The sequence below is a fragment of the Narcine bancroftii genome, chromosome 3 (genome assembly GCF_036971445.1).
Source record: "Narcine bancroftii isolate sNarBan1 chromosome 3, sNarBan1.hap1, whole genome shotgun sequence".
In the NCBI taxonomy this organism is placed as follows: Eukaryota; Metazoa; Chordata; class Chondrichthyes; order Torpediniformes; family Narcinidae; genus Narcine; species Narcine bancroftii.
In genome coordinates, this window is record NC_091471.1 from 42171417 (window position 1) to 42188592 (window position 17176).

General features: G+C 43.9%; 1 protein-coding gene across 1 annotated transcript in view; it reads left to right on the forward strand.

Moving 5' to 3' along the window:
• The window catches only part of dcc (DCC netrin 1 receptor), a 718171-nt gene that overhangs the window by 247278 nt on the left and 453717 nt on the right, over positions 1–17176 (forward strand). The window contains exons 6-7 of the mRNA XM_069923064.1: positions 8518–8672; positions 14693–14813. Of these exons, the coding sequence (XP_069779165.1) occupies positions 8518–8672; positions 14693–14813 (276 nt within the window). The remainder of the gene's footprint in view (positions 1–8517; positions 8673–14692; positions 14814–17176) is intronic.

The following is a 17176-nucleotide window of genomic DNA, read 5'->3' on the forward strand; positions in this document are numbered from 1 at the left end:
TATGGTCTGTAAGGAATTTTTACGTTCTCCCCATGTCTGCATGGGTCTCCTGTGGATGCTACAGTTTCCACCCACAGTTCAAAAATGGCAGGGGGAGGGGAGGTTGTAGGTAGATTGGGTGCAATTGGACAGTATGGACTCATGGACTGAAATGTCCTGTTACCGTGCTGCAAGCCTACATTTTTAAAAAAGTACATTGGCTGCACCTGTGGGTCCATGATTGATAATTTTTAGACCTTTCTTGCCAACCTGAACATGTCAAATTCATTGTTATTCTGTTTTCTACCTTCAAACCTTCCAAATATGTTAGTTTCGCCAGCGCGCTGTGTCCTTGTTTGATGTTTAACATATCTTGTATGTATAAAACTTATTCAATGCTTCTGAAAATATGGATAGATAATATCAACTAGTTCTCCCCTTATTAAGCTGGCTAATTCAATACTCAGAAACTTACGTTTCTCGTACATAAATTCACTTTCATAAAATCATGTTGAAGATTTTTTTAAATTTTCAAAGAACTTGTTACTGGTGTAGCAGGAGCCCTACGCGAACAACAGAATCACGCCCAGCCACAGCAGTTTAGCAAGCGTATTACCAGAGCACATAGCCTCCAACAGTGTTCCAGTTATCCAGCTACAAGCCAGGCACCAGCAATTAGGAAAAGCGCGCAAATAAGAGCCCATGCTTTTTATGGCACCCGACACCCGAAGCTGGAAAGTGATGTCACTACCGCATCCCAGAAGGCTCAGCATGAAACATCCAGAGGGAACTATAAAAGCTGTGGTTAAGCACAAAAAGAGACTGATTCCTGATATACTGTCTCCAGTGTCATTTATTGCCACTTGCGTAAGGTAGTGCCGTCAGATAGGCCACTACATAATTTGGTGACCCTGATGGGCCTCAGCTACACTGAGTCCCACATGTCTGACATGGACGAGCAACCGATGACTTCGAAGGTGGAGGTCGACGCAGCCTCGTTGGATGCAGCACCGGTGGTGATTAATGCAGTAGCAGTTCGCCTGCCTCCATTCTGGTTGATTCAGCCACATAACTGGCTGAAGTTGGCCGAAGCGCAATTTGTGTTTCAGTACATTACATCTGAGGACACGAGATATCAGTACATTGTGAGTGCATTAGACACTACGACCGCAGCAAAGGTGAGTTCATTCATCAATAACCCGCCAGTGGACCAGAAGTACACTAGATTCTGGAATTTTTTGCTGGAAATATTTGAGGTCTCTCGTCATGAACGGGCTATAAGGATTTTGAATACACAAGAACTGGGGGACTGTAGTCCATCCCAGTTAATGCAAGAGCTGGTATCACTAGCCGCAGGACATTGCTTTCTTTTTGAGGCACTGTTTTTTATCGAAATTATCAGTGCATGTGGCGGTGGGTGTAGAACACATGAGTTTTGCAGAACCGCATTTGGTAGCAAGAGAGGCCGACCAATTTCATGGCCTTCCACAGACCAACAGAATGCAAATGCAGCCCATCTATGCGGCTGAGTTGTCTGAGCCACCGGCATGTGCAGCAGTACAGCTACCACGTCCTGATCAGGGAAACAAAAGTTCTGGATACTATTTTGATCATCGCCGATGGGGTCGCTCTGCCTATATATGTAAGAGTCCTTGCACTTACCCAGGTCAACCACTACATCCCGGAAACCGCCGTTAGTAGCTTTGGCGATTGGCACAGAACAAGTTTTACTTTATTTACATGAGGTGAATTCGAGGGTGGATTACTTGATAGATACAGGAGCTGAGTTCAGTTTTGTTCCCCCGACACAGTTTGAGTGGCACAAGGTGCACACACTCCAGTGCTTTCAGCAGTTAATGGCACCACGATTCCTACTTTCGGAATGAGGAAAGTCTCGATGCATACAGGTTCAGCAGTATTCTACTGGAAATGCATGCTGGCAGGTTTTCTCCTGTTAGGCGTGGATTTTTTCAGAGAGCGTGGATTCCTGGTGGATATACATAAATGTCGTCTGATAAACACGGCTAACTTCCAAAGTTTGCCCCTTAAGAGAATGCATCGTTCTTTCCAACTGGTAAGAGTTCAGGCGATTCAGCAGAATGGATACGCTGCAATGCTTAAAGTGTTCCCGGGACCGTTGACGACTCATTTTCATGATAATAAGCTGTGGCATGGTGCATATCATTATATTGATACAACTGGTCCACCTGTTTATGCTCGGGCTCATAGGCTTCCAAAAGACAAGCTTACAATTACAAGAGCAGAATTCACAGTAATGGAGGAATTAGAGGTGGTATGAGGTCCAAAGGTCCATGGGCTTCACCCCTTCACATGGTGCCTAAAAGCTGCGGTGGTTGGCGGCCATGTGGGGACTACAGGCGGTTGAACGATATAACCATCCTCAACTGCTATCCAATCCCTCATATTCAGGATTTCTCAGCATGATTGGCTAATACTACTATATTTTCCAAAGTAGATTTAGTAAAGGGATACTATCAGATTCCAGTTTACCCCGAGAATGTTCTAAAGACTGCTATTATAACCCCCTTGGGTCTCTTTGAATTTATCAAAATGCTGTTTGGTTTGAAGAATGCATCAAAGATTGATGGACGTTGTCACTTGGGACTTAGAAGGAACCTTTGTATGTTTGGATGACATCCTCAGAGTGAGGCCCAATGAGGAATTGCATAAACGACCCCTCCGTCTCCTGTTCGCTAGATTACAGGATTTTGGCCTTTCAGTCAACCCTGCAAAATGCCAATTCAGTACAGCTGCAATTGATTTTCTCGGCCACAGGATTTCTCGTACTGGAATCGTACCGTTGCCGGACAAAGTGATTGCCGTACTCAATTTTCTCCGGCCTCTTACTCGGGATGATTGGCAACGATTCATAGGAATGGCTACCTTTCACCATCATTTAATTAGAGGAGTGGCAGCCAGGAGTGGGAACTATAAAAGCTGTGGTTAAGCACAATAAAGGGACTGATTCCTGACTATACTGTCTCCAGTGTCATTTATTGCCACTTGCGTAAAGTAGTGCCATCGGATAGGCCACTACACTACCTTCTCAATAATGGACTCCAGCATTTCTTGAACAAGTGATGTCATGCTAACTGGCCTGTGTTTTCTTTTCTTATGCAGTATGCTAAAATGCTACTCTACTTCCTATTTATGCTCTGATTACCAAGCCACCATCAATTCTGCCACGCACCAACACTGAGTCATTTAAATGGCTCATTAACCTACCGACCAGCACAATTATAACATGAGGAAAAACTGGCATAGAGAGCAGGCAAACTCCAAACAGACAGCATCCAACATCAGCATCTGCTAATCATTGCATCACTGTGTCTCTTGAAATATTGATATTACATTTTCTGCCTTCCAGTCCATTGGGAATGCATTACATAGAATATTTTGGATCATTGAACCAATGCATTTTGTATCTCTGGAACCAATTCCTTTGAGTCAAAGGATACAGTGGATTTATTGGCCTTCAACCCCTTATTCCCACCAGTATTTTCTTTTACAGAAGATAAATATTTCAAGTTTTTCTCTATCTTTTGAAATGTTTCCACCTCATGATGATTTCTTACACATTTTATTCTGTCTCCTGCACAGGAAGCAGATATATTAATAAATTGCCCTCTCAATCTTGAGCTCAAATTTATCATGATTACATTTTTTTTATTTTAATTCCCTCAGAAAACAAGCAGCATGCCAGTATTTTTCATTAAAATCTGATCAGTTAATACAACTGAAAATTTCAGATAAAGATATAATCTCTTCAACCTCAGCATTGAACACTGATTCAAATATAAAATATTACCCAATTATCCATTTGTTAAATCTCAGCATTTTAAGCATTAATCTGCCGTCTGTTATCCAGAGTTGGTGTAATGCGAGAGAAATGTAATCAATTTTGTATAAAATGCCGGGCTTTTGTTGAAAGTATATTGAATTGGCTTTCTTTGGATTGAATTGGAGAGTTTTTTTTGTTAATTGGGTTGGGTTGGGTAAATTTTGGCAATTGACTATCTACTACAATTATACAAGCACAATTTTGATTGCGGGAGAAAAGTTTTGAGCAATTTTCTCCAGATCAATTGATCACCTGATTTGATTTCTTAATGTTTCTGGATTTCCATTCTTGTTTGTCTGAAAGCAGCAAACACCGTTAAAAAGAAAAAAATTGCTGCTCACAAAATCTTCACTGACATGAGAAAGGTGGTGACTCACAGAGAAATGGACAAGTAAATGGTGATCCTGTGACGGCTCACAACGAAGCAGGTGAACCGGCCCCGCTTGTAAGCCCCGCGACGGGGCAGGCGGCCAAAATGACGCCATCGGGGGATTCCCTTCTTTCCAGCACGGGGCTCATAAACCCGTGCTGGTGGACCACCTGATGCCCGGGTGATGTCAGTGCCCTCCAGCGCGGTTCTCAGCCAGGTCAGGGCTAGGAGTATAAGTGCAGCCCCGCAGCCTGAAATAAACCAATCTGGTCACTGAGCTCAACCCGTCTGGTTGTGTGTGTTATTGCAGGAGCAGTGTAGCTGCCACTACAATTGGTGACCCTGACTGGTTCAAATGTCTTTGAACCCATCATGACCGAGCCTGGGATCAGCGCTATAGCCGTGAAATTGCCTGAATTCTGGGTTCAGGAGCCGGAGACCTGGTTCAGCCACGTGGAGGCTCAGTTTCCCCTCTGCCACATTTCATCAGACACAACCAAATTCTACCATGTGGTCGCTGCCCTGGACAAGGCCACCACCAGACACGTGCTGCACCTTCTCCAGCACCCACCCACCAAGGACAAATACAAGACCATCAGGCAAATGCTTACCGGATCCCTCGGACTATCCAGACACCAGCGTGCCGCTCAGATGCTGCACCACGATGCCCTGGGGGACAGGTCCCCAATGGAGCTGATGGATGAGATACTTGTGCTCATGGGTGAACACATCAACTGCCCACTCTACGAGCGCATCTTCCTCGACCATATGCCCAGGGACATCCGGCTGCTACTAGTCCAGGAGAACTTAACCGGCCCGAGGAAGGTCACCCAGAAAGCCCAAGAATTATGGCTCGCACAATTCCCGGAGGGCTCAGTGGTCCAGCAGGTCATGAGGCACGGGCACGACCTCGCCAAGCCCTCCCCTAGCGATGTGGTAGAGCACCAAGCCCCTGCAGGGGCCCCCAAGAGCATAACCAAAGCCACAGCATCCGCTCCAGACCTCTGTTTCTACCATCAGCACTGGGGATCCAAGGCTCGGAAGTGTCGTCAGCCCTGCTCGTTCCAGGGAAATGACCAGGCTGGCCGCTGTTAATGGCTGTGGCGGCTGGCCAACAACGCAGCCTTCCCTACCTGCGGACTTAGTCAGCGGCCAGCGGTTCCTCCTTGACACTAGAGCTCAGATGAGCGTTATCCCAGCCACGGCTGTCGAGTCCAGGAACCGACCTCGTGGACCTTCCCTCCATGCTGCCAATGCAACAGCAATCTGGACATATGTAGACAAGACAGTCCACCTCCAGATTGGCCAACGGAATTTTGCATGGAGATTCACCATTTCGTCCCTCCCACCTGCCATCCTGGGTGCAGAATTCCTCCTCGCACACGGGCTTCTGGTGGACATTTGAGGTAGGTGCCTGGAGGATGCCCGTACCTTCCAGGCCGTTCGCCTCGTCGCCTCCTGCTTGGAGCAACCGCAGATGGCCATGATCAGCATGCCCAGAGATGAGTTCCAGCGAATCCTGGATGAGTTCTCGACACTCCTCGCTGCACCACGGAGTGTTCCACCACATCCCCACCCAGGGCCCACCAGTTCATGCCAAGGCATTCCCGCCTGACAAGCTCCAGGTAGCGAAGGAGGAGTTCGAGCACGTCCGGGAATGGTTCAGCCACATTCATGTGGACATCGTCGGGCCCTTACTCATTTCCCGGGGCAACCATTACCTTTTTACGGTGGTGGACCGCACCACTCACTGGCCCGAAGCGATTCCGATGCCAGATGTCTCCACCAATCCCAGCTCCCGAGCACTGTTGCGTGGTTGGGTCGCCCAGTTTGGCGTCCCGGGTCACCTCACCAGCAATCGGGGTGCCCAGTTCACATCTGCTTTCTAGGCACAGCTCACCAGCAGGTTGGGGATCCAGCTACATCGCACCACGGCCTACCACCCGCAGGCCAATGGACTGGTCGAACGTCTGAACCGCCACCTTAAGTTGGCGCTCATGGCCCACCTCACCAGTCCCGACTGGACAGACAAACTGCCTTGGCTGCTCCTGGGCATCGGCTCCACTCCCAAGGAAGATCTGCAGGCGTCATCAGCTGAGCTGGTCTATAGTGCGCCATTGGCACTACCTGGTGAGTTCGTCAACGCACCTCACAATCCCCAACGGTCGCCACACGAACTACTTCCTCACCTCAAGGCATGCTTGGACTTGTTCGAACCCCCACCACTGCCCAGGCATGTCACCCGCCTGTCTCACGTTCCCGGAAAACTGCTTTCCGCAGAGTATATTTTTGTTCGGCGGGGCCCAACTGCGGCACCTCTGCAGCTACCATACGAGGGGCCGTACAGGGTTGTACCGCATTCCGGCTCAACGTTCATGCTGGACATTGAGTGTTTACCATGGACAGGCCGAAGCCAGTGCACTTCAATCCCACCGAGCCCGTGGTCGTTTTCCAGCCCAAGAAGCGAGGCCGCCCAGTGAAAAAGGTCATTGGCACCGGTTCTGGGGTAGGCTGTGTGGCAGTTCACCATGAGGCAGATGAACCGGCCCCACTTGTAAGCCACGCGGCGGAGCAGCCAGCCACCCTTCCTTCTAGCATAGGGCTCAGAAACCCACGCTACGGGACCACGTGATGCCCGGGTGATGTCAGCGCTTTCCAGTGCGGTTCTCAGCCAGATCTGGGTTGGGATTATAAATGCAGCCCAGCAGCCTGCAATAAACCAATCTACTCACTGAGCTCAACCCATCTGGTTGTGTGTGTGTTATTGCTGCCGCTACAATCCAAGACAATAAGAAATTTCAACAGGAGAAGTTTATCACTGAATCTTTCCAGCAGTTGTATTTTCTTCCACTCTTCTGTTACATAAGCTTTGAATCAAGCATCTTATGGATGAAACCTTGCTCATAAAATGTTGCTTGTGATATTGATTATAAATAATTTCTGACTGTTGCATGCTAAGAATGGTAAAGTGCATTTATTTACACACACACACACACACACACACACACACACACACACACACACACACACACACACACACACACACACACACACACACACACACACGTATAATGAAGATCTTGTTTCAATATATAGATCTACAGAACATATAAACACAGAAATCTTCAGCCCATAGTGTTGTAATGACCTAATAACCTACTCCAACAACTGCTCCATGTACTAAATCTACAGGTACCCATCCTCAAATACAGGAAGTGATTCCTGAAAATCTCGACTCATTGAGACACACAGCAGGGAACATGCCCTTCAATCATACCAACCAAGTTGGCATTTCTGGGCAGTTACCAACATTTGGTCCATGTCCTATTAAGCTCTTCCATCCTCATATTTGCCAAATGTCTTTTGAATGATTTTATTTAACTTGCCTCCGTATCTTTATCTGTCAGCTCATTCCAGATATGGACTACCCTCCAAGTAAAAAGCTATTGGAGGTGATTAGCTATTTTCTTGAAATTCGGCACATGTTCTCCCTAACTGACCAACATCGACTGCATTCAGAAAAGAAGACAAAAGTAGGAAAATATCATGACCCTTTGACCTTGCTCCACTTTTCAGAAATATCATGGCAAGTTTTCGATTTCAATTTCTTTTCTTTCACTCTCTCAAAATCCCTCATTTTCAAAATCTATTGCTCTCATCTTTGGTTATGAGGTACATAGAATTCCATAGATCTAAGAAATTAAAGAGAAAGTATAGAGAAATGGATATTAATCAATAGAGAGGTAGAATGAAAAGAGTGTAAAAATAAAGTGAACAAGCAAATGGAGTGAAAATAATGCACACAATATTCACAACTGGAATTGATGATACAAATAGAAGTGAAATGCACAGCCATGACAGAGCTATCTCTAATAGCCATCATAGAGATCTGGTTGCAAGGAGGGAAACTGTAAATTCATAAATGAAGAACTGATGGAGCCTTGCAAGAAAGATATTGCAAAAATCTGCATAGAGGGTGGACAAATCAAAGAGGTGAATGGTAACTTTGAAGATACACTCATCCAGTGTATTTGGATTTTTTTCTTATTATGTTGTGTGACTAGGGAATGTGTAGTGGGACAAAATTAATTACTAATTTCATATTATGAAGAAGAATTGTTATAATGTGATAAAACTGCATATTGGGTTGGAGAATGAGAGATCTCACTCTGAAATTAGTGTTAAAAGCGTGATAGAGAACAATGCTGCAATATGAAAGATAGGGCAGCAGGTTGGCACACATTGAGGATTGCTGAAGAGATGGTATTTATTTTACACTAATTTCTTCTTCATCTCTCTTTTACAGTTCCTCCAAGCTTTCTGAAGCGTCCTTCCAACCTTTACGCTTATGAAAGTATGGACATTGAGTTTGAATGTGCCGTTACTGGAAAGCCAGTGCCCACTGTGAGATGGATAAAGAATGGAGAAGTGGTCATTCCCAGTGATTACTTCCAGATTGTGGTAAGCACCTCACTTCTTTTGACAGTGATTTCAATTCCGAAGCATCCAGTAATGATGAATCTCAATGAGGGAAAACAGGAGAAAAGTTCGGGTTCATGATTCCTCTCACTTTGGTTACATGTTACGCATAGCAACTAATGTAAGAACATTTTATCAGCTAAATGAATTGTTGGAGATGCAATGGATTTATTTTTAACTCAATCTAAAATGAATAAAAAAATGGCGAAGGCCAAAGGCATGGCTGAGGCATTAAAAGAATCATTATTCCAAATGCTTACTAAAAAAAGTGAATTTTGCAAAAATTATGTTAAAGGCAAAGTTGTCAGGATACTGAGAAGTTAAAAGTAGATTAAGGCAAGGGACAGAAAGCAATTTGGAAGTATTAAACATGCAGCCTGTTTCAATTTTTCCAAACTTGGGAAAATTATGAACTAAATTAACCAACTATTGAGAAAATGAGTGAGATCAAAGCAGCATTCAGAAGTTGTCTGTAATTAAAGTGCATTTCACTCATTCAGGATATATGACATCTCATGGTGATGTAGGAAATTGGGACAATTCTTCAGGGCAAATTATTCTTAAGATTTAAGATTAACGATGGTGGTCTATCATTTTATAAATGTTTTCCTCTGTTTACCAAAAGGGAGAAGTATAAAGCTGGTAATTTCAGTCTTTGATTGTGGGAATGGTTGTGGAAATAATCTAATGCAAAGTTAACAGCTGCTCGCAAGCATGGATGAATAAACCTGCATTTGTTTGAACAAATCATGCTCCACTGACCTTTCTGATGAGATAATTGAAAGGATAGACAAAGGGAAATTAGTTCACATTACAGATCATGGACTTTCAGAAGGTGTTTGATGAAGAACTGCAATTTCGATTTGATCACAAAGCAAACCTTTGAGATAAAAGAGGGCATTTGCAGTCTGAATAGAAAATTGGCCAAAATATAGACCAAAAAAAAGTGTGACGAATGGCTCTTTTACAGGTTAGTAGCGGTTTGTATTAATTGTAGTCCTGTTTTTTTATTCACATCAAAGACTTGGACTTTGAGGTTACAGCTGGCAGAAAACGATTGGTAGATGGCATGATATTTGAAGTGATAGAAGCAGCAAGATGATAAACTGGGCCAGATGAAATGCCATTCAGAAAACGTGTGAGTTTGGGAGGAAGAACACAAAGAGATTAAATGGGAGAGCCAAACACAATCTGCTGGAGGAACTAACGCAATGAGTCAAACAGCATCAGTGGGAGTAAAAGAATAGTCGATGCTTCGAGTCAAAACTTTTCATCAAATCTACTGGTGAAAAGTTCCAGCTCAAAGCATTGATTATTCTGTTTCTCCCACTGATGCTACTTGACCCATTGAGTTCTTCCATCAGTGTGTGTTTGACTTCCGGTTCCAATATCTGCAGTTTCCAGTTTACCTCCAGATGACAGAGCTACAAGAACACCCGAGGATATTTATTAACAAATCTTTGAAGATGGCAGGGTTTTATGTGGGATACTGCGCATAAGCAAAGAAACATTGGCCTAAAAATCCTGAAATTTTAAACTTAGACGTGAAGTGCAGTCTTCTGGCCCATGAGCCCATGCCAGCCAAGTTCCCCAATAAACCTACAACCCCTGTACATTTTGAAGGGTGGGAGGAAATTGAAGCACTTGTGAGAAACCCACACAGACATGGGGTGAACATACAAACTCCTTACAGACAGGGCTGGATTCGAATCCTGGCACTGGTGCTGTAACAGTGTTGCACTAACCGCCACGCTAGCCATGCCACGTTGATGTTGCATCTCCCAACTTTAATGTCCTTGACACAATGTAATTTTTATAAAATAAATGTGAAAACAATTAAGTTCATATCACAAACAAGACAAAGTTCATAATTTCACATCAGGATTTACAATTCATCTGATGTACTAATGTGCGTAGATGCCAGTGGACAAACACTCCTCCCTGATTATTGGTTCCATATGCATTGATTGAGTTTAATGCTCATCAGTTATCATCTTCTCAGTTGACAGCCCAACCTACCCACCTTTCATTATGATTTTCATGTACTCCTCTCCAAAAAAAGAACCTTGTACCACATTACCCTCATCCCACATTTCCCTGCAATTTTTTTAAGCATTTACCCAATTCACTTTTGAAATCAAAACCTGAAATTGTTTCTCGCTTTATATCAGGCAGTGCATTACAGATGCTGACCTTTCATTGAGTAATAAAGTTTTCTGGTACCGTTATAGAGGAGGCAGCAGCAGGAGGTTGGATTCAGCATCCTGATCCTCAAAGCAACAGTAAAAACTTGGGCTCAGCCATGCTCTGGTTTATTTTGTAGTGGGGGAATGGAAAGACTGGCCCTCTGCCAAGGTTTCACACTTAACAATGTGTTGGGAAAAGCAACAGTGATTTTAGTGGCTTGGATGTGATCCAGGTTTGGTTGCCAGTTGATAAACTGTGTACTCAACTGTAAAGGACATTGGATGGGATCTGATTTCACTTTCCCTAACTGCACATTCTTGCTCCACACTTTCCTATGTACTATTTATATTAATCTTGATCATGTTATTATACTTCCTTAATTAGAAACAATCTGGAATTTAATTTTCACTAGAAGGGTGAGTTTTCAAGACATAACAGCTTAGCAAAACGGTTAGTGCAATACTATTACAGTTGCCAGACACCCTAAGAACATAGGAGCAGAAATAGGCCATTCATCCCATCAAGTCTGCCCCGCCATTTAATCAGGAGCTGATCCATTTTACAACTCAGCCCCACTGCCTGAAGAAGTTTGAATATGGTGCTGTCTCTAAGCAGTTTGTACGTTCTCCCCGTGTCTGCATGGGCTTCCTCTGGGTACTATAGTTTCCTCCCACCCTTCAAAAATGTATGGGAGTTGGAGGTTAATTGATACATTTGATGGGCATGGGCTCATGGACCAGAAGGGCCTGTTTCTGTGCTGTAGCTTTAATTATTTTAAAAAAATTAAAAGTTGTCCTGATTACTCACTTCAGAAGTTAAACTATACAGAAAATACCAAGTTCGATCTATGTGCTCCGGTTATTTAATCCATTTCTGCCAGAGCACTAAAATTGGATGCTCAAACACTAGGACGTGTGTGTGTGTGTGTGTGTGTGTGTGTGTGTGTGTGTGTGTGTGTGTGTGTGTGCGTGTGTGTGTGTGTGTGTGTGTGTGTGTGTGTGTGTGGTGTTTGTGTGGGTGTGTGTGTCTTGGTGTGTGTGTGAGGGTGAGTGTGTGGGTGTGTGTGGGGGGAGTGTGTGTGAGGGTGTGTGAGGGGGTGGGTGGGTGTGTAACTGTGTCTGTGTGTGGGTGTGTGGGTGGTTGTGTGGATGCGTGTGTGTTGGTTAGTTGGTGTGTAACTGTGTCTGTGTGTGGGTGGGTGTGTGGATGGGTGTGTGGGTGGTTGGGTGTGGGTGGGTGAGTGTGTGGGTATGTGTGTGTGAGGGTGTGTGTGTGAGGGTATGTGGGTGGATGAGGGTGTGTGTGTGGGTGTGTGTTTGTGGGTGTGTGTGCGAGGGTGTGTGTGTGGGTGTGTGTGTGGGTGTGTGTGCGCGAGGGTGTGTGTGTGTGTGTGAGGGTGTGTGAGGGTGTGTTGGTGTGTGTGTATGTGAGGTTGTGTGTGTGAGAGAGAGGGTTTGTGTGAGGGTGTGTGAGGGTGTGTGGGTGTGGGTGTGTGTGGGTGGGTGTGTGTGTGTCTGTGTGTGTGAAGGTGTGTGTCTGTGTGTGTGAGGGTGTGTGTGTCTGTGTGTGTGATGGTGTGTGTGGTGTGTGTCTTGGTGTGCGTGTGAGGGTGTGTGTGGGTGTGTGTGTGGGTGGGTGGGTGTGTGGATGTGAGGGTGTGTCTGTGGGTGTGTGAGGGTGTGTGGTGGGTGTGAGGGTGTGTATGGGTGGGTGTGAGTGTGTGTGTGTGGGTGTGTGTGTGTGGATGTGAAGGTGTGTGTGTCTTGAGTGTGTGTGTGTGGGTGTGTGTGGGTGTGTGTGTGTGGGTGTGAGTGTCTGAGTGTGTGTGTGAGGGTGTGTGGCTGTGGGTGTGTGGGTGTGTGTGGGTGTGTGTATCTGTGTGTCTGTGGGTGTGTGTGTGTGGGTGTGTGGGTCTGTGTGTCTTGGTGTGTGTGTGAAGATGTGTGTGTTAAGGTGTGTGTGTCTGCGTGTGTGTCTGCGTGTGTGAGGGTGTGTGTCTGCATGTGTGTCTGCGTGTGTGAGGGTGTGTGTAGGTGTGTGTGAGTGTATTTCTGGGTGTGTGTGCAGGTGTGTGTGTCTGTGTGTGTCTGTGTTTGTGTGTGTGTGTGTGTGTTTGCATGTGTGTCTGCGCGCGCACGCGTGTGTGTGTGTGTGTGTGTGTGTGTGTCTGTGTGTGTGTGTGTGTGTGTGTGTGTGTGTGTGTGTGTGTGTGTGTGTGTGTGTGTGTGTGTGTGTGTGTGTGTGTGTGAAATAGTCTCTCTGCTTCTTCCTAAAAACAATGCAGGAATAAAAATAACCTTTCTGGAAAGACTCTAGAAGGCTGTTGGCTGTGGGCACGACAAATGCAAAACACAACCTTGCCTTTAAATCCTTTCACATGTTCACCTTCCCCTTCTCTGATCATACCGTCACTAGATAGTCACATCCTCCTCCCTTCTTCTCCCAGTTCTAACCCCAATTACATCCCACAACTCACCATCTCCATCAACTGGCAGGTCTGCCTTCAGACATCAGAACATATTATAAACTTCCTTTGCTAAAACCATCCACAACCCTTTCACGAAATGAACCTTGCTTTAACACAACTTTCACTCCTGCATTACCTTCAGTTAGCTCATGTCTAATAGAGGACCTCTTCAAGCTTGACAGCTCCACCTGTCTCACCTCCCTCTTGTTACGGGAAGGATCAGATGAGATCCTTTAGTCCGACATCCTCTAAATCACACATGTCAAACTCAGGCCTGCGGGCCAAATTTGGCCCATGATATAATTATATTTGGCCCGCAAGATCATATCAAATATGTATTAGAGCTGGCCCGCTGGCCGCCGCACCAGTATAGCGCATGCACAGCTAATACTACAAATCCCAGAATGCTTTGCAAATGCATTGACGCCGGCCTGTCAGCCCGCTAATCGCCCCCACCTCCTCTCTTTACTTTCATTAGCACCTGCGACCTGTCGCCAAATTTACATGTAATAAACCCCTTACGAAAAATGGCCAAACGAAAGACAGAAAACAGGACCTTTCAAGACAGGTGGGAGGCAAACTATATGTTCATCATTTTAAAAGACAAACCTGTTTGTCATTGAAGCAAGTTGTTATTTTTTTGACTTGTTGGCTTGTGAAAAAAAAAACATTTAAAAGGAGCTTAAAGGCTATAGAGAAATATTATTTATTGAATATTTTATTTCTCATTTGTTAATGCTTCTTCTGGGAAGAATTTAACCAAAACTATTATTAAACATTTATTTTAATAAGAAAAAGTTTAACATTACATATGTTGAAAGAAGACAAAACATGCAGATGTTGTTGAAAATTTTCAATAAATATTTAGTTTGGCCCACGACTTAGTCCAAGTTTTTAATTTTGGTCCTCTGTGAATTTGAGTTTGACACCCCTGCTCTAAATAATGAATTCTTCCTTCTTGGACTTTCCTGAAAGGGCCATTTTTAATTCTTATGTTTTGTTAAATGATATTGCCTTACAAAAACATTCATCCATTATTGATGTGTCTTCACCTGATGTGTAGCCATATATATTTCTCAATTTAGGTGCTATATGAATCAAAGCCATTTTCCAGAGTGAGGGGTGAGGATCAAGGATAGATCCTCAGGCTAAATGGACACTTCAGTTTGAGGAAGTCTCTCTGGCAATGTCTCTCAAAGCAGTTTGTTATACAAGAAAAATCATTGCTGAGCGACCTTCCTGCCAAGAACAGCCCTCAGCTTTATTCCAAGAAGGTGGTTCAGGTTTGTTTTTTTTTAGTTCAAGTTGAACAATCTCACAAATATGTTCCTTTGGCTCTTTGGCTTAGAGTGGCAGTAACCTGCGGGTGCTGGGTTTGGTGAAGTCAGACGAAGGCTTTTACCAGTGTGTGGCAGAGAACGATGCTGGGAATGTGCAGACAAGCGGACAGCTTATCATCCCAGAACCTGGTAAGACAACACAATCAGTGAATGACATACACTTGTGATTTTTATTCTTTTCATATGTCTGTGTTTTAAATGGCATGGTAATCATTTCAAAAGAGAGGTTAGTTACCCCTGTTATTCTTCAAACATACTCGTAAAGTATTTGATATCAGGAAGCTATTTTTATTTCCATCTTTTACTTTATTTCCTGAATTTCTTGGCAGTTTATGGGATTATTCCCGCATTTACAGAACACTGAAAAGATTGTATTTGAGTCCACCGGTACAACCACAAATGAGCATGCATAGAATTATGGAATAAAAAAAAAATTAATATATTCCTCTGAATGACAAAACTAGTTTCCTTTCTTTCTCCATTTTTCACAATTGTTATTTCCAATCAGTCTTTTAAGGCCATTCATTAAATGTTGAGGAGGTACAGTTATCAAATTGAGTGATTTATGAATATTTGCCAATGTAAGGTTAAAAATCACCTGATGGACATTAGTGAAAACAAAACTTGTTGATTGCCTCATTTTTGAAAAGGAGTTAGCATTAAGAATGTGTTTTGGGACCATCCTGAGTAATTGGTGTAAATCAGGGCGAGGACAGGCTGCGGCCTGTTAGACTGTAGCAGGAAATGCTTTTCATGTCCTAATGACACTTGGTAGCCCATGAAGTATGTCACTGTAGTAGTCCCCATCTGAATTGTCCTGTGCATGAGGTCAGTTTTATACTGATGTGGCCCTATCAGTGACCAAACTCGAGTGAATGCCCATGTGTTCGGGGGAATGAGGGACGGGCAATAAATACCAGGTTTGTGAATGGTATCAACATTTACAAGCGGCTTTATTGAAAAATGATTTGTTCTTTGAAAGAAAACACATCAACTAAAATTGGCATTGAAAGATGCCAGAAGCGGAAATGTGATAATTGAATAATAAATCTGTTTAGAGTCATTGATTGAGGGGTAAGTGTTGATTTAGATACTAACTGAGCTTCATGCTTCTGTGCAGAAAAGTTCAGCAGGATCTTTGCAAAGCCCTTGGCTTAATACATCATCCAAAAGAAAGCATTTTCAGAAAAGCAGCTTATTCTCAGTGCTGTACTTTGGGCATCAGTCTTAATTAAACAAGCAGTAGAATAGATCTGATCCCTCAAATAGTTCAGAGACAAGGTTTCCCTGATTGAGTTGTCCATCTGATGAAACTGAAATCCATATGGCTGGGGCTTATGGCTTGTTTCAAGTGATCATTCTGTTTCAGTGATCACCTGACTGCTTCCTGTGAATACACTGCAGAAACTCACTGACATCACCGAACTGAAGTAAGGAATGTGCAATGCTAAAATGTTGCATTGGTGCATTCAGGTAACTATGGTGACAGTCAGCACCTCGTGAAAGGAGATCCTGAAGGAAGATGGTTCACTCTTTGAACAAAGTAAGATTCTGTGCCTTGAGAACCAACATGATGTCTGGGAAGGATCCAGTTGGAATTGTTACTTAAAATTTAATTAAAGGGTGGCCAAGAGCAGCTAGCTTCACAATTTCCTGCAACAAATTATCCACTCAGAGACAGGCAGATTTTTAATCTGTCTGAGCAGGACTTTGCGAACAAATCGTCCACTGTCTCAGAAAGCATTGAAGCAAGGATTTCCAAAGATTGAGTTGATTTGTAACTATTAATTATATACCTGAAAGACTATCCCAGGATAGATCTGAAACCAGTACAAAATGGATGGCAAGTGCCATGACAAACTTGCTTGGCAAACGTTTGTGGTGAATACAAGGAAAAACTTGTCATCTCATGACAACTTTGTTCCAACCTACCACCCCATGAAAGTTTCTTAACAATATCTCTACAAGCAATGAACATCTGTATTTTTGTCCTTTGTTCTTCCTAAAGTTTCAAGCATGTGATACTCAATAGAATTGTTCTTTGAACCAGGTACTGCTTTGGAGACCTACTGGTTTAGAAATTCAACCACAATGTAGTGGCTAGCGTAAAGCTGTTACAGTGCCAGTGATTGGAACTTTGGTTCAAATCCCGCACTGTCGGTAAGGAGTTTGCACATTCTCCCTGTGTCTGTGTGGGTGCTCTGGTTTCCTTCCACTGTTCAAAAATGTACCGGGGTTGTAGGTTGATTGGGTGTAATTGGGCTGCATGGGCTAGTGGGCTGAGAGGCCTGTTACCTTGCTCTATGTACAAAACTTAAACAAAATTAAGACATAGGTGCAGAGATAGGCTATTTAGCCCATCAAGTCCACTCTGCCATTTAATCATGAGTTGATCCATTTCCCCACTCAGCCCTACTGCCCGGTCTTCTCACCATAATCTTTGATGCCCTGGCTAATCAAAAACATGTCAATCTCTGTCTGAAATATATCCA